The following is an 18,734-nucleotide window of genomic DNA, read 5'->3' as shown; positions in this document are numbered from 1 at the left end:
GCCCTAGACCTGGGCACTGTTGAGAAGAGGATGCTGAAGCAGAAGGTCCATTGGCCTGATCCAGCAGCCAGGCTTTTCTTATGTTCTTATGCAGAGGATGGTGTAATTCTCATCACCAGAAGGCTGTAAAAGGCTTCTCTGCATATCCTGCCTTCTCGTGCTGGTTTGATCAGAAAACAGCAAGTATTCACTGATTTCTGGCTCATGGTTGTAGCATAGCCCTTAGACCACAGGGGGGCAACCTGAAGCCTTTCATCTACATGCAGCTCTCAAGTCCAGTTTCATGTGGGTGCCAATGAGGGAGAAAATGGGGTGGCAGAATGAGAAAGAGAGGAGGGCTCTCTTTGCATGTTCAAGATCTCAGATTCAACTTTCACCGCATTCAGATAAAGCTTGGGGGTGCCACTGTCTGAAACTCTCGAGCACTGCTGTCAGTCAGTGTGGGCAGCATTCCCCCCCCCCTGCAAAGTTTATTATCAGTATTTCATTTTATAATGCATATAAAACAGAGAATGAGACAAAAGTTAAAAGATGAAAAACAAAATTATGAAATAAGGCACGCAGAATGAGTACTTTGCAAGTGAGTTAAAATCACAAAGTCAAAGTAAACACTGTCAACTTTATCAGATTGTCAAGTATAGCTCCAAATTTGAGCGCAGGGAATATTGAGCTGGACGGGCCTATGCTCAAGGCAGCATTCCTCTGTCCCTAAGAAGGGAGCAGCAGAAAGCGCATGAGAGAGCAAAAAGGGCGACCCACCCATTTTGGGCTCCAGCACCTACCAATATTGGCATTTGCCACCCACCACCCCAGTGCCAGCACACAACCCTTGACCCTCATTCCTTCCAAGTGAATGAGGCCCTCAGGACAAAAAATAACAATAAAAGGTTCCCTGTGCCTGGGTTAGATTACTGAACTAAGGCTGGGGAGGCCCAGTCACTCGTCATTAGGCCACATGTTAAATAGAAACAAAGGCCTGTCTTTACCTGGAGTCTCAGATTCTGGATTTCTTGCTCCAAGGCTCGCTTGCTGTATTCCAGGTCTTTCAGCCGGAACTCTCGGTCTCCGTCGTTGTGCCGGAGAGAGAGGAGCTGCTCTTCCAGCGAGCGGCACTTCAGAGTGTACTCCCTGAGGGCTTGCTGTGAACACACATGGCAGGAAGCAGGTAAGCTTAGACAACCTGGGGCCAATTTACCACTGGGAATGCTGTACCTTGCATACCCCCTACCACCAAGGTACTTTGATCCTCAGGGCAGGCACTCTTAACATTGCCACATGTTCCTGAGGCTCAACTCAGGTCCACTGAGATTTATTGTTTCAGTCCGATAAGCATGCAAACCTACCTGCTGTTGGCGATTATTCTCTCGCACCGATTCCAGAAGGGTTTCATACTCCTTTACTTGGGACTCTTTAAAAGCCAGGTCTTTCTCAAGCAGCACTTTGTCAGTTTCCAGTTTCTGTGAAAGCAAAATGCTCATTATGAAAAGGAATATTTTTTAAAAAAATAATTCAGATGACAATTTTGAAAATTCAGGTGGGCCTATGCTGCTATGATGGTGGATGTGCAGGACCAAGAATTCTAATGGGGAAACTAACATGCTTATTACAAACCTGAAACTCCTCCTTACTGGGCCCAAAGCTAAAAATCTCTCAGGTGATTTGGATGGTAGCCAGGAAGCGGTTCAAAAACACAGTTTGAAGGACAGCAAAATAGGGGCACATACTACTGTTCCATCAGCAACTGCAGCTCAGTCACATACTGGTCCAAGGGGACTATATCCCCAAAAAAGAGCTGGGAGGACTAGGAACCTTTGGGGGGGGGGCAAGGGTTCTCTTTTGGTATGTATTTTATTTACTTATTTAGATAACATCTGTACTCTGAACTTCGGCTGAAGAAGCTCCCAGAGTGGCTTATATGCAATCAATTAAAACAAGGCCCACATATCTAAAAGAAACAGCATTGAAGGAAAAAGGGAAGAGAAGGGAAGAGGAGAGGTAGCAAGCTCAAGTTCTCAGCGAAGGACTCGCTTCTGAGGAATTGCTACAGAGTGTGCCTAAGGGTCACTCTCAGAGAGGACCATAAAGCATCCGTAGCCTTTGATTTGATCACCCAAAAATGAAGATGATAAGTTCCTACAAAACACTTGAGAAGAAACAGCTAACATGAAGTTTCATTTGGAAATGCTGAAGTCACTTGCCTCTGCCCAATTGGACAAAGGAAAAATTGTGCTTATCAAGAACATGTCATGTGACAGTGGTCTTTTGAAATCAAGGAGGGTTTCAAAAGCAGATAGTGTGCAGTAGAAGGGTCTGCCATGCAAGCAGGGGCAGGGGCAACAATTCTGGTGGTTGCACCCTAAGTAGATTTGGGAATCCCAGTCTTGTATACCAATTGATGAACTAATCAAATACATTTGGACACAGACTAACCAGGACAGCCACTCACCCCTAAGTCATCCTGAAGATGAACAAGCTCTTCTCTAAGGTTGCTGAATGTAGCAAGGACAAGCCTCATTGACTTATCAGCTGTTACTCTCATCTAGGAAAGAAGGAGGGGGAGAAAGGAGAAGTAAATTTCAGGGTCATTTCAGAGAAGCAAAATAATCTAGTTACTCCAACTAAGTTCTACTCATAATAAGCCCATTAAAATTAATATACCTAAGTTAGCAAAATCCATTATTTTCTATTGGTCTTCTCTGAGTAGAACTAACACTGGATACAACCCATTAATTCAAAATAAAATAAGTTTAAGGTGCCCAGTAAAAAACAACAACAACACCCTTGCATCTGTTTGTCTGGGAAGTAGCAAGTTTTATCCTCTTAGTAAGAGCTAAACAAGGCAAGCCAATTTCAACAACTTCTGCCAAAAAGAAGCAAAATAATATAGCCCATTCAACATCATGGGGAAATTTAAAAAGCCTACATCATTTTTAATATTGAATGAGAGAGGCATAACTTTTCATTTTTCAGAAATGGGATTCAGATTCAGAACCCAATCTATATCTGCCTCTGGAGTGCTTCAAAGCAAATCAGGGTGTTTTCCAAAGCACTGAATCAGGATCTGAACTGAATCTTATGGTTGCTGTAAGAGATGGGCAAATCTGTATCCAATGTACACATTTTTGCAGAGTGTTTCTGCCTTACAAAGTATATTCTTGTATGTTACTTTCACTTATACATGCATGTCTATGCACACGTTATCCTAGTATATGCATTTTTGTGCTTGGCACCTGGCTAGACAACTGCGTTGCAAAATTTGAAGAACTGCAAATTGGAAAGAATAGCTGTGTTTTGGTCCTCATATTGTTTTGGATACTGTGAATTAGAGTGAATTTCTCCCCCAGCTCTAGCTGGTGTACATCCCTAAAATTCAAAGTAGGTAAGACCTCCCCCTTGCTGATTTTTATTTTATTTACACTTCTGTTGTGAATTAGTTTGATTTATAGAATTTATACAGGCTTGTAATCCCGACACCCCTCCCTAAAGATATAGTGTTCTTCCTGCTATTATATGCACATATGCATGCATGAAAGAGTTCTTTCTAGCCAATATCTAATTCCTGATTATAATTTTAAATTTGTCCAGAGTTCGCTGTTGCTTGTTTAAAAAAATGTTGTGATTGTTGTATGCTTAGAAGTTAAAATAAAGAATACAAAATAAGACTAGGGAGAAACCTGGCATTTTCAAATCACACATGTAAAACATGGATCAGCATCCACAATGGAATCTGTTGATTTGTTCAGACAAGTCGCTGCAAATGAGAACGATGGTATTTTTTTAAAAGTGTTTTCATAACACAAAGCAAGGCAAACATTCCCTTTCAGTTTTTGCAGATTACTTTCCACCTCACGCTCACATATGAAATGCCCTACCTCCAGGAGATAACGGATTTGTTGCTTTGTTGATTCAGAAATTCCTTTAGGAATAAAACTCTCAATATCTTCCGTCTATTAATTTAGAAACAAGAGACAAAAAAGACAGAGTGAGTATTAGACCTGGTTCTCATCTATTGATAGCAGCAATAATAATAATAATAATAATAATAATAATAATAATAATCATGGAACAAGCATAAAATATTATGAGCAACTGAAAGACAGAGAAAGCAGAATGGCAACAGACTCTTGTTGCCTATTAGAGTTAAATGCCATGTGGGGCAGAACCACTATGCTAACTCTGTTGCTTGCTAGGAGGGAGAGAGACAGGGCAGCATGGTGGAAGCACCCTGGCAGAACCAATATAGTGCTCTTGCTGGTGCATCTGCATTAGCTGACCTCCCCACACCCTTGTACCTCCCAGTAGGCAACAGCAACCCGCCTGCCATGACACTACTGAAGCAGCTCCACCCAACACAATTAGCTTCTTCTGGGAAAAGGGCTGTGAGGACTGGAAAGTGCAGTATCTCTGAGGCATCAAGGGACCTTGTGGTTCACCCTCATTAGAGAGCTTGCATCTCAGTAATTAGTGAAGTGCACACTTAGGGATTGTACTGAAAAGAGGAGTTCCTTGTGAAGAACTTGTGTAGCCTTTTTCTTCAACCAAGCAAAGAAGAAAATGTCACAAGTTTTCAGCAACTGATGGACTTAAGCAATTAAAGTATTCATCAACTTTACAGCAGCCTTCCTGCAAAATGTTTGGTAACAGGCCTAGCATGCAATGGAGGACACAGCCTGTATACTTTTGGCAAGCTCATTATCTACAACTTAATACGAGCATGGCGACCACTAAATCTTTTGCACACTCAATCTGCTCAGTGTGGAAATAGTTTTTGCCCATCATTTTGATAAAGTGGGATTATGATAGGAATATGTTATAGAATATATAACCTACCTATGATTTCTTAATCTTTTAAAGAAGCATTAGTTTAAATACCTAACCATGGTTCAATGACTGATCACAAACCAGTGTGAGAAACAGGTTTGCTTTCCATGGTTTGTGTTAAGAAACCATGGCTAAGGCACTTTCCCTACCTCTTCAGCCTTTCTGCTTGCAATTTGGCAAGTAGGTATTACTATTATATGTGTCTCCGCACATCCCTCCACAAGCTAGGGCTTAATTCAAGCAATCAAAAACGCTGGTTTCACTTATATTTGGGTTCTTGACCAGGTGTAAGGTAGCTAACCATAGTTAGGTAATGTCTGTACAAATTCGGGATATTTGTTGTGAGATTCACAGGACTGCAGCCATGGACCATTGATGGAGGATACTAAAAATCTTTAAAAGTACTTACTTGATTCAGAGAGTCAATTTCATATCTCCTGTAAGAAAAACAGGACATCATTAGCACAGAGTATTTCCAAATGCACATAATTTTCATTAGCCAGCTGTGTAAAGTTTTCAACATTTCTTTAAAGTCCTCTTGGGTGATTCAGGTAAGAGGTAAGCTTTCATTCTTAAATATAACCTTTTCGTTCCTATAGCTGCAAATGCAGACAGAAGCAGACAAAATGCATACATTTATAAACAAGAAACACACACCATTCAAAATACACACACACATGCACACAGTCCAACTGTTCATTAACTGTGCCTATTTGCAGAAGGGCTCCATAATGATTGACATGTATACAATCAAACAAAATTTTCACAACATGCTCCAATCATGAAACTTGGATTATGTGACTGGTTGCAGAACTCGGGAGACTCATATTCAAATCAGAATTCGTGACCTCCTGCTTTCTAAATTCACAGAGTTTCTCAAAAAACAGGCAATCAAATGGTTAATTACTCACAAGCAGAATGGAGTTGCAGAATGCAGCTGAACTGACCATCCCTCCTTCCATCTATAAAACTCTGACTAACATTCCTAAGATTCTCAGAGCACCAGAAATAGGGGTAGGCACAAAGTTACCTTCCACCTAGCTTCTCAATATGCTGGAGTAAACAGCTATAGAGTTCGCTGCTCTTGCGGTGCAGTTCTGCCAGGAGCTCGCCAAAGAACCGAGAGTCCAACTGATCATTTACTTCATAAACACATTTCACCTGGTGGGAGACAATAAAAGACCGCTTTAGGGTCTGCTTTGCCCATGAATGTGATAAATGATTTGGGGCATTTGCAACCGTTCTTTAAAACAACAGCATCCCAATGTGATTAAGAGAAAAATGTAAACAATTAAAATATACTTAAAAACAATTTCAAATTCAGTACAGACACCCAGACTGTATAAGAATCTCCATTTAAAGAGTCTTGTTCGGAAAAGAAGATATTCAATTAAGTACCGGAAACACAATAGAAATGGCAGTCTGAAGCAATACAGTGCATGCGACCACCACAGCCAATACAGAATGAAAAATGTGCATGAGCAAACTGGAAAGAGGAACTTTGCTAGAGATGAAAAGGACCCGCATGCACTTTAAAATCATTATGACTAATTATTGCCTGCAACCATATGAGCCTGCCCTATTCTTAAAATCAGCACCCAAGGTTTGCTCTCTGGTCTGCTGGTGAAACCCTTAGGATTGGTGTCTGGAATGGGGTCTTCTCAGTGGTGGCCCCACATTTCTGGAACACCTCCCCTGGGAAGTACATAAAGGCTCATCACACCTAAGAATTTTCCATGCACGCTGATTCCAGCTTGCTTTTGCTTAATGCCCTGTGTCTAATATTCTTTAGCTGCTGCTAGCTTAAAACTAATGGTTAAATATTTAATTTGCTGTATTCATGGGCTGTTGTTTATATTTTTAATGTGCTTTATTTTTTTGTGTGCCTTGTCAGGGCAGTGTACCCTGGAAGGTGAGCTATAAGAAATTTTAAATCATAAAATCAAATCCTACTCTCAGGGGATGGGAGCTCCAACTTTGTGGAGGAAAGGTGAAGAGAAGATGCAAAAGTAAAGAACTATAGCCAGAACCCCCAGGGGCTCATTGAAACAAGCCTAGTCAGCTAAAAACTTTGTGTGTGAGAGAGAGGAGACAAAACAGACGAAAATGATTCATCCTTATTAGACTCCATTTCTTCTCTCCCACCCCCCAGACACACCAGAATAAAAGCAGCAGTATAGGCTTAGGAAAGCCACCAGCTTCAATTCCAGCTGTTCCCACAATGTGCATTTGACCTCCTGGGGGGCCTAAGGCCCGTTGGCATGTCCTGTATTTAATTCATGTTATTAGAATTCAGTCTTCTCCTCTTTGCCCACAAGCGCTCCACCTTAGTACGTTTGGTTTCATAATTCTGTGGCTAACAGCACTTTTCTGCTAAGGTACTTGCAAAATTGCCTGCCTTTTGCTGGAGGCAAATGAACACACATTTTTACTCTAGTTCCCAATACCATCAGCACAGAAGCTCAGAGCAAGAGTGGTCCGGTGCTACCCAGCTGCACATTACTCATGTTGCAACCGTAAGCAAAATGGTTGAGAAAACGAGATCCAGCTTTTATCCTAGATGCTAATAGCAAGTGTGGATCTTTATGTAGCAAACACACACACACACAAAAACACCACACAACCCCCCCCACACACACTATCCATGCAGGAGAGGAGGTTATTAGCAGGCTCAGAAGAATCCCAAGCAGTTTCAGAAAGTCTCATATATAAGCCAGGTGCAAAATGGCTCCTTAAACCAGGGTTACAGTCGCCTAGTTGCAATTTTGGGGCCAAAAGGTTCGAAAGTCATATTTTTCAATATGACTTTTTGGTTCCTGAAATTCATTCTGATTGTATAGATAAAATTTAACTGATAGAATACTACAGGATGTGTTGTTGCTAGCGCGTGAAAACAGTCACGATCCAAGGATCCCCAGGCATGTGCCTCCAGATGATGGAGACATCCCTCCTTGGCAGATTTTGAATAAACATTCACAAACCTTTTATTGATAATAATCAGCTAAATAGTTTGAGGATCTATACAACTTTGTAACATGCAGAAAACAGCAGTCTCAAAGAAACCAAAGACTGGAACTGAGGGAAGTCGGGGGGCGGGTGGTTTTGTGTGGGAGGGGGGAAGGGAAGAAAAATGGGGGGGGGAAGGATGATATGCTTTTGGATAATATGTCTTGTTTTAATTTTGAATAAATTTTATTTTATTTTTTTTAAAAAAGAGACATCCAGACATCTTCATTTGGTTGCAAGTGGCCTATAGCAGATGCAAAATGCACTTGTCACCAGGCGAATTTCAAATGCTGGTCCCAAGGTTTGCCGAAATAGTAATTTGCTTCCTCCTATCCACCACCCAATATTGACTGAGTGTGCTCAGCAGCTATAGAATGCTAACTCAGCTGGGGGTGGGGTGGGGTGGGGGTGGATTGGAACATCTTGCGAGGGAGCATCTGATGGACAGAATGCTGGACAGAATTCTATACTGCAACATTTCATTGGAAGTCCCAACTGTATTTCTAAATGCAGCCTCAGAAGAACAAAAGTGAGACGCTAAGAGTTAACAATCATAGCAGGTCTAAGATCTCCCATCTAGTACCTTGGAGGGTAAAATGTTAAAACATGACAACAAAACTGCTCTTCCATCATTGCGTATTGTTAGACAATATAGTCATGGTGTATAATTGTCAGGCCCAGAGTTTTTTATTCACATCTTTTATTCTCTATTTAAGAATAAACTATGCTTGCACGGGGTCCCAGGATAGAAAATAAAAAGCAGGCAAACCAACAATACACATCTTTATGTATTTCTCAGCAAACACCACTATATCTAAAGACCAGGCCTAAGCACTGTAAGCTTCATTGGGCTGGGATTTTCCGTACAGCCACTTCTCAGAGCTTCCCACACTAGTCTCCGTCTGGTTATCATCAAGCCACGTTGCGGCTTCAGAAGACTCAAATCAAAAAGAAACAAGCAGAAACATTTGTGGGAACCTGAAGTCTATTCTAAAGAGGCGCCATTCTTACCGGTTCGCAGGTCTGAAGGGTGACCTTCTTCACATTCCCACTTCCGAAATCATTGACACAGATGGGACTTACGTCATAGCAATTGCCCGTCTGGGTTTGCTGGCACTGCTGGACCACTTGGACATGTTCCACTGGTTGGCTAACTTGGCACTGGTCAGACTGGAGGCCATATTGGTATTGCTTTTTCATTAAAAGAAACAGAATTCATTCAGAACTGAGGCATTGCACTCAAACCCTTCCCAGTCATAACTAGTGGTGGGCGAACCTGTCAATTTCAATTTATTTCTGTTGTCTCAGTTCTCCACATTTCCACATCTTTTTTCTATGTTTCATAAAATCCTCGTGAAGATTCGCCAACATTATAGTGCACATTTTTGTCTAATATACACTTTTTTTGCAAAGCAATTTTCCCTAATACAATGCATCTTTGTATATTTTGTATCTATACATTTTGTATATATTTGTATATATTATATAATGTTTACACTTACACACACACATTCTATATTCCATATTCCGTTTTCTATATTCTATATTGGATATGTATATGTGTGTTTGTATATATGCATTTATAGGCACTCTTTGCATTTTTGCACCTTAGTACATTATTTGAAACACCACCACTAGTTACTTAAATGCTTCTGAGTAGCCAAATGTGCTTCATTTGATACAGAGGGCTCACCCACACTTCAAATTTAAACAGGTTTGTAAGGAATCCAACATGAGAGCTTTTTTCCATTATCTTTTTTTAAATAAAAATTTTATTAGGAATTTAAACAAAACATATCTGAAAACATATCATCCTTAATTCCCCCATTTTCTCCCTCCCCTTTTCCCCATTATCTTAATCTTGTATCTCCATTATAGCTTCTTCAGATGACCTTTGAAAATTAGAGCATGACACTGACAATGCTTTGCTAGAAAAGTCTTTGTTCTAGAGTTCCTTGATTGAGAGTCAAGACTCCTGAAGCATAATCCTGTGCACATTTACTCACACACTATGTACACTGGGTCTTATGCTCAGGTAGAGCATGCATCAGATTGCATCCTTAAAACAAGTTTGAAAATGGCCTAGAACTTCTGGTGTTGACAGGTCCTTAGAGGACATGCCTTCCTCCACAGGGTGTCGGGTCTCCATGCTGGTCTCTAGGACTAGGTCTCCATCCTCATTTTCCCCATGGAACACCATGTACCTGCCTGACCTGAGTTTTGCAGATTCAGCTCAGGAGGAGCTCTATGGGGGCGTCAAGATGATGCAGCTGCATGCTTGCTTAAGCAACCTGGAACTCAATCACTTTGTAGGCATCGTAATCTTTAAGATGTGGAGTCAGATTAGCTGAGCTAGGAGGAAGGGTTGGAAAATATCCACCACTGTCATCTTTGATGTCAGTCTTCAGGTTGCCTCTGTTGCGAAAACACTAGCTGAGACCAAATTTTCTTGCTCTCTTGCTTCTGGCTTTTGGCCAGATTGGTGCTGCAGCCAAATACATGTAGGTTCCTGGTCAACATACAGACTCTGAAGACTCTAATGTGGTCATCCCAGATTGCAAACATTTTCTCTGCTCTGTAGTAGGCTTCATTAAACATTTGGTGCTGTCAAGCTAGGAATTCAAGACTCTACTTCTAGTTCAAAAGCTGGTGATTAGTTCTTACTGGCTGTATCTTCTTGGCCAGTTTTGTTTTAATGCAGCCTTTGCCAATCTGGTGCCCTCCAAATATTCTGTACTACAACTCCAATCAGTCTCAGCCAGCATGGATGCACTGGCTGGGGATGATGAGAATTGTTATCCAAAACATCTGGAGTGCAGCAGGCTGATGAAAGCTGTTTTAGTACCCTAGCTCTGACCAGTTGCTGCTTCCTTGCCTACTGGAACTATTAAGCAAGGCTGCTGATAAATCCAAGCTCAAATGCTGAGACTGCTGGTTTAGGTCTCTAGGCTTGTTTCTGTGCCTGGGTCTACATCCCAACCTGTTCCTTCAAACTTTGCCTACCTACCTGCCTACCTACCTTCCTGACCTGAGATTTTGCAGCTAGCTGAAAAGCCATCGCCTTTGGGGACTCCCTAGGACATATGTATTGCCTTTGTAGGGTGACTTATATTTCTTTCAAGGTTAGAATGGTCCATCTGCACTTCCCTTCTCAACTTGCATATGTGGAAATAGACAGATATTCAAAATACACCTTCAGTACCCTTTTCCCCACAAGGAAACAAACTCCGAAAAAGTATTTCCCTGGAACATTATACTCCTGGGGGAAATGGGGATTTCAAAAACAATACTATCCATTCAGTCTTTTAAAAAAGGTTTCCATTCATCTGTCGCAGGGACAGTGTTCATTTGCAAAGGCAGGACTGAAAAGTCTGAAAAGAAACAGGTGCTTCTTTGTGTCCAGAAGATCAAACAATGGTGAAAGGGGAGAGGGTAGCAGATCTATTTAGGGATTCAGACAACTTAAACTTAGCTCTGTTCTTATTGGCTCCTGACAGCAATCTTTAGATCTGAGAAAACTACTTTTAAATGTTATGAGTTTGGGGGGGTTTCTGGTGAGGGTTCCCCTTAAAAGCTAGGGACACTTACCTGATCTGGATTTAGCAGTTCATATTTTCTTATTGTCTTTTCGTATATCACCTTATTTCCATCTCTCAGAAGTGGAGACAGGGGCTCCTGCAAATATAAAACAACCATTACACATTTGCATAACAGCACTTGTGTGATTCAAATCATCATCAGCAACTAGGAAATAAAAGGGGCTGTCTCTATTTGAGTTCCAGATGGAGATGTTAAGTTGGAGTACAGCGATATTGTGCGGAACATTTCCCCCTCAGGACCGTTTCCTGACGCTGGGGTTTGTTTTTTTCTGCGGGAGTGGGGGAATTCATCATTTTAAAGAAATGCATTGTTTCATAAAATTAACTGGTAACATAATGAAGAGATACAACAACTGTTAAATTGGGTGATTAGGAGAAAAACAAAAATCAAAGTTGTAATTAACTTTTTTCTCATGAGACTATCCCTAGGGAGCACATATATTTATGTACACAGCTCTCTAGGCAGGCAAAAAATAATAAGGCTTGGAGGAATTTTTAGCAGCTTCAGCTTTCTTAAAAAGCAAAATAACAGAAAGTGAGTTGCCATGACTTAAAACCAGGTCCAAGGCTACAGGAAGTCTTTTGGGGGCCACCTTCTAGCAGTGGGAGGCACCAGAGGGAAAAGTAGGCAGAACAATGGATATGACTCTTCTCTTTAGGTTCCATTTCACCCACACAAGAGCCAGGAAGTTCTATATGTACACAAAGCCTCTTTCTACTCTTCATCCTCTGTTCAGGCAAGCAAGGGGCATTGGTGGTGAGGGGTGTGGCCTCAGGGGAGTACTGAGGGTAAGATATGGGCTACAGGCCTGAGGATCTCCTCCTCAATTTAAAACATTCCATCTGGCTGAGAGAGAGAGAAGCAAGATCCACTTCATTGGTTCTGCTACGAATTTAGTTAGCATTTGGCTCCTCCTCTCCCTTAACTGCCACCTAGTAGTATCCATTCAATAAGGCTGAAGTGAAAGGAGAGATGGGAAGCAGGGTCCACACCCTCAGTTCACTTGAGGGCTCAGCTTCATTTGAAATCCCCTCAACTGTCATCTAGCCGCAGCTATTCCATCAGGCTACAGTGGTGCCCCGCAAGACGAATGCCTCGCAAGACGGAAAACCCGCTAGACGAAAGGGTTTTCCGTTTTTGAGCTGCTTCGCAAGACGATTTCCCCTATGGGCTTGCTTTGCAAGACGAAAACGTCTTGCGAGTGTTCCGATTTTTTTCCGCTCCCCCCCCCTTTTCTAAGCCGCTAATAGCCTTTTAGCCGCTAAGCCGCTAAGCCTTTAATAGCCGCTAATCCGCTAAACCGCTAATAGTGCTAATCTGCTAAGCCGCTAATAGGGTTGCTTCGCAAGACGAAAAAACCGCTAGACGAAGAGACTCTCGGAACGGATTAATTTCGTCTTGCGAGGCACCACTGTACAGAATAAAAAGTCAAGAAAACAATATCGGGCCTTCCTCTCTCTGAACAGCTTATTTTCAAGCTGGTCATCATAAGAATTTGATAACTTTACGCACTGTTGCCTGAGTTTCCTTCTTTTGATTTCTCCTCATCTTTTTTTCCCTTTCCTGTTGTGACTGAAAATTTGAGGACTGTTTTGTTTGCTATTGAATTCCCTAGGAGCTTTAGTAGCTAAATATCAGTGTAGAAAGCTTTATTTAATAAACATTTTTTTAAAAAATGTTTACAAGTTATTTCAATGAAATAACTTCCAAGTAAAGCCTGGGTTTCTTTGCACTGCTTTTAAAGGATGCAATCCTAACTATGTCTATTCAGAAGTAAGTCCCATTGAATTGAATGGAGTTTACTCCCAGGAAACTGGAGTTAGGACTTAGATGGCAATCCTAGACATACTTTCCTAAGAAGAAGCCCTTCTGGACACAATGGAATTTATTTCCGAGTAAACATGCATAGGAATGTTCTGCAAAGTGTGCCTTGTTGATTGCTTTTTAATCAAAATTTTCAGTTCAACCACTTTTGACTATTTGAAAAACGTATATAGCACATAAATGTTAATGTGTCGTGGTTGTTTTCTTTTCTTTTTTCATTTTATTTTACTAATAAATATGACGTGCTAAATGAGATCTCAGATTAAATCAAGGCAAATTTTCAGATTTCAGATTGTTTTGAGGGAATCCTAAATCCCTCTGTTAGTGAGCCTGAATTCACTGCTACTGGCACAAAAGGAAAAAGCTGAAAGGGAAAGGGAACATAAGGGTTTGAATGAACCTGTCTGAGGGTTTGCAAACAGTGACTGCCCTGTAATAAAAGTATTAAATTTTGCAAAAGTATATCAAACCTTGCCAAACCCCAATAACAGCTTGGACCCAGCTTTTGGAAAATAGGCGCTGTGGGTTAAACCACAGAGCCTAGGACTTGCCAATCAGAAGGTCAGTGGTTCAAATCCCCATGATGGGATGAGCTCCCGTTGCTCGGTCCCTGCTCCTGCCAACCTAGCAGTTTGAAAGCACGTCAAAGTGCAAGTAGATAAATAGGTACCACTCCAGTGGGAAGGTAAATGGCTGTACACCGGCTCCCTCGGCCAATAAAGCGAGATGAGCACCCCAACCCCAGAGTCGGCCACGACTGGACCTAATGGTCAGGGGTCCCTTTACCTTTACCTAACCATTATGAAAGCAACAAAGTTTTCTTACCTGGCCAGGATTCTCCAATATAACCCTCCGGACACTGCCTTGGGAATAAGGAGACAATTTCAAGGACGGAGATTGGACTTCCTGTAGGGAAGAGAGAAGGTAAACATTTAATATGGCTGTGCAGTAAAATAGAACTCCTCCAAGGGGAGTGGAATCCTCAATGCCTTTCCTTGAAAGCACGCCTCAGGCTAAGAACGGTTTTGGGTTAAGAACGGACCTCCGGAACGAATTAAGTTCGTAACCTGAGGCACCACTACATTGCATTTGTCATTTTGTAAACTGCTTAAGACTGTTTTAAAAATTAAGTGGTATATAAATATACGAAATAAGTAACAAAAGCATATCAATAGCACCATGTTGGGTATTCCTGGTTAGGGACTGAAGGTGCTGTCAATTTCGTTTCTCTGTTTCTCATTGTTCCAATATTAAATTCATTTCTTCATCTTTCTACAGCAATTTGCATTAAAAAAAAAACACCTCCTGAAAATTCACCAGCATTTTAGTGCAAACGTCTTGTAATAAACAATTTTATGTGTCACACAGTTTTGAGTAATTTTTGCAAGCATTTTTTGTTGTTGTTGCTAATATAATGCATTTTGTCATGCTATTTCCACTAATATATTTGTTAAGCACACTTTCCCCTAAAATATCCCTTTTGTAAAAATTGCTTAGTTGGAAGAACTGCATCACAAAATTTGGGTATGTGCAGATTTCTAAGGATGGGTATACTTCGGCTCTCACATTGTTTGGGAATGTGTGGATTTGACATATTCACCCCTACTTCTGGTAGAAAGGATTGCTGCTTAAAGGTACTGTTGTAAAAAGAGCATTACCCTGCAATACATTTCTTGCCTTTGTACAGAAATCAGTTTGCAAATTCAGTGATGAAAATAAGTTGACACAACCAGAAAGTAGGAGTTGCATTCCTTATGCAAACTGATAAACCTATTGAGAGCAGCTTTAGGGCCCCTCCAAGCCTTGCTGGATAGCTCAGTTGGTTAGAGAACGGGGCTGATAAGGCCACGGTTGTAGGTATATTCTGCAACACACATGTTGAGATTCCTGGATTTCAGGGGTTGGACTAGATGACCCTTGGATCCCCTTCCAACTCTATGATTCTGTGTTCTTGATACAATAATAGTGCAATAATGGTGGATCCCTCTCCCCCCCCCCCCGCCTGGTTTTAATTCGTTCTGTGATGCTTCTCCATTGCTTAACGTTGGCTGGATAATGCCCCCAAATTAAATTTGATATTCTTTATGCTGCCACGACTCATTCCAACCATCAAACTATTGTTTAAAAGCAAGGACCCTGTTTGTTGAATATATATTTTGCAAGAAGGCATGGTCCCTTATTAGATAACAGCCATTTCAAAGTAGGTCAACTGATCTCATGCACAGAATATGTGCATCTCTCTCAAGCGCGCATGCGCGCGCACACACACACACACACACTGTGCGAAGAGCCTGGAGCAGCTTTTCAAGCTGCCTCCTATAACAAATGAGTCAGAACAATAATTCGCTGCAGAAAAGGATCTTAACTAAATGCCAATTATTATAAATTAGAAAACCTCAAAGGTAGGAGTGTTGCTGACTTGCCACAGAGGTACAAAGATGTCTCCCTCCCTCCCTCCCTCTCTCTCTGCCTCCCACAGTTCTTCCAGTTATGATGATAAAAGTTTGCATTAAGTGAAGTAAGCTAAAGTTGGGTGCAGGAACTTTGTTGACAGTGCCTCCAAGCTCAATGGTAGCACACAAGCTTGTAGTGCAGGAGGTCGCTTGTTCAGTCCTTGGCTTCTCCCATTCAAAGGACCGAGTCACAGGAGATGTGAAAGACCCAGAACCGTTGCTCTCCAGAGTTTCAAGGCAGGGTTCGCTCCCATCCCTACCTGGAGACACCTGGGATTGAACCTGTAAACTCCTTCCTGCAAAGTAGATACTCCACAACTGAGCTATGCCCCTTCACCTTTTCTCATCTCTCTCTTCAGTGCCCAGAATCTAAAACCTAAATTATCAGGGCAGGGGCCTGTCTTTTGCCTAAGACTCTTCCAAGAAACACTATGTTGTTTAAATAGGCCCAGTATACCTGAAAGAGCGTCTTCACCCCCATCGTTCTGCCCGGACGCTGAGGTCCAGTGCCGAGGGCCTTCTGGCAGTTCCCTCATTGCGAGAAGCAAGCTACAGGGAACCAGGCAGAGGGCCTTCTCGGTAGTGGCGCCCACCTTGTGGAACACCCTCCCATCAGATGTCAAAGCGATAAACAACTACCTGACATTCAGAAGACATCTAAAGGCAGCCCTGTTCAGGGAAGTTTTTAATGTGTGATATTTTAGTGTATTTTTGGTTTCTGTGGAAGCCGCCCAGAGTGGCTGGGGAAACCCAGCCAGATGGGCGGGGTACAAATAATAAATTATTCTTATTCTTATTCTTCTTCTTATTATTATTAAATGATATACAGGTAACTTGCACCTTGTGCAGGTGTTACTTCCCAGGGATGACGCCCATATGCAAAAGTGTGTATACTCATATCACCCCTTTTGAACCACCCCAGTGCGAGCAATTTTAACGCAAGGCAGAGAGCTTTGCCTTCTCGGCTCTTGGAGGTTCTTTTGTGAGAATTTGCGCGGCCATCTAAGATCTCATGAGAGCCTCCCAGAGCCTGGTAAGCAAACTGCGTAAAGTTGAAATTGCACATGTTAAACACGCGTAAGTTGCAGGTGATCTGTAATTGCAATTGCTTTAACCGTTATAAATTACAAGATGTATGCTATCGGGGACAGACAGGTGGCAACAAAGAATGGACCAAACCCTGACTTTGACCAGCTGCCTTCCACTTCTGCCAATGCTCCTTAAGAGGCTTCAGAAGGGGTGGGGACCTGCGGCCCCCCCAGATGATGCTAAATTCCAGCGGCCACCAGCTCCAACCAGAAGGGCCAATGGTCTGAGAAGATGGGAGTTACAGCCCAGCCCTCCGGAAGTTGTTTGACTACAACTCCCAACAGCCCCAGTTGGGATGGTCAATGGCCAGGGATGATGGGAGTCTACAGTTTTCCCACCACCAGACTCAAAGAACCAGTCTGGCCACCTCCTCCTTATAACTGACTTCATTTTCTGTGTTTTACTTTTTCGGGTATATTCTGCAACATGGCACTAGCACAACCATAGTGCATTAGTAATGGGTTTGTACCGGACTGTCCACACATCATTCTGCTTTATTACAGTGGTGCCCCGCAAGACGAATGCCTCGCAAGATGAAAAACTCGCTAGACGAAAGGGTTTTTCAGTTTTGCGTTGCTTTGCTAGACAAATTTCCCTATGGGCTTGCTTCGCAAGACGAAAACATCTTGCACTTTTTTTTTAAAGTCACTTGAAGAGGCGCAGTTGCGACGGACCGTGCTTCGCAAGATGAAAAACATCGCAAGACGAAAAGACTCGCGGAACGAATTATTTTCGTCTTGCGAGGCACCACTGTAGTTGTTCTGTGATGGTCCCCCAACATTACTGCATCTAGAGCAGGACCCTTGCACTATGGCACAACAACAGCCCAGGACAAAACAACAACAACCCTCATTTGTGGTATTAAAAGTTACAGGATTTCGGGAGCAATTCACGGGACATACACTGGTAGGAACCAACACAGTATATCCACCCCCAAACTTCTGCAGGTGTAAAGAGTCTTGAAAGCAGGAGTGCCCATAACCGCCTTGATACAAAGCATCATGAGGACACATGAAAAAGGACTTCTGGAGGGGCTAAAAGATTAAGTGAAAGCACGACCCAGTTCTCCAGTCCACTGCTCTAAACTGTCCCACTGGCCAAATTAGGTGTCAGTCATCATATTAAATTCAAACTGTGGCCAATTCGCCAAAAGAATCCTGGGAACTGTAGTTTAAGGATGCTGAGGATCATAGCTCTGTTAGGTGCAAACTACAGTTCCCAAATTCTTTAGGGGTAGCCATGTCCTTTAAATGTATGGTGTGTACACAGCCTGTACTCAGGTATATAATAATAATAATAAACATTTCATTCATATTCTCAAACAACAGCAAACAGTTTTCAGCAGATCCTCATAAACTTGCCCAGACAGCGCCCTGTAGCCTCAGGGGCCTGGGAAATAAAGAAGTCATACTTTTAAGCTTCTCAGCTTAAGCAGAGTAAGCTGCAAAAATTATTGGACCCGTCTCGTATCGGCCCACAAGCTCATATTGGTTGCGGGGAATGAAAGAAGATATTAAAGTTGAATCAAAGTCTAATCTTTGGAGATTTATAAGGATGGGTTTCCAAATCCTGTAGAGAATAAGATACTTAAGAAGCCCTGCGGGGTGTTTCTCTGAACTAGGAAGATGCTTGCCAGTTTCCCAAAGTAAGGAAGGCTTCAATTTTGCCAAATCTGATTCCAGTCAGCTAAGAGCTATTTCACAGGAGGGACTGAGTCCCACATATGATTGTACCAGAAAATGTCTTATGGCCATCAGAATTTTGCAAACGGAATTTATGAAAAAGTTAGATCACTTAAGGCCAAACTAGATTAGAAGGGGAGTCTTATCTGTTTACTCAGTGTAGATTTCCCTAGCCTTACCACAAAGGCTGGGAACGAATCTTGACCCACCAGCAAGACCAAGTTGACCCACATGTCAATTTTCTCCCAACCACAGCCAC

General features: G+C 42.0%; 1 protein-coding gene across 1 annotated transcript in view; it reads right to left on the bottom strand.

Annotated features, from left to right (window-relative positions):
• POF1B (POF1B actin binding protein) overlaps positions 1-18,734 on the bottom strand; it is a 42,202-nt gene that overhangs the window by 10,620 nt on the left and 12,848 nt on the right. The window contains exons 2-10 of the mRNA XM_082207568.1: positions 14,077-14,157; positions 11,416-11,502; positions 8,839-9,018; positions 5,852-5,982; positions 5,231-5,258; positions 3,873-3,947; positions 2,447-2,539; positions 1,344-1,457; positions 987-1,139 (exon numbers count right to left, since the gene is read on the bottom strand). Of these exons, the coding sequence (XP_082063694.1) occupies positions 987-1,139; positions 1,344-1,457; positions 2,447-2,539; positions 3,873-3,947; positions 5,231-5,258; positions 5,852-5,982; positions 8,839-9,018; positions 11,416-11,502; positions 14,077-14,157 (942 nt within the window). The remainder of the gene's footprint in view (positions 1-986; positions 1,140-1,343; positions 1,458-2,446; positions 2,540-3,872; positions 3,948-5,230; positions 5,259-5,851; positions 5,983-8,838; positions 9,019-11,415; positions 11,503-14,076; positions 14,158-18,734) is intronic.

This window comes from Podarcis vaucheri (assembly GCF_965113315.1).
Source record: "Podarcis vaucheri genome assembly, chromosome: Z".
NCBI lineage: Eukaryota > Metazoa > Chordata > Lepidosauria > Squamata > Lacertidae > Podarcis > Podarcis vaucheri.
This window is presented reverse-complemented; position numbering and strand designations above follow the sequence as displayed.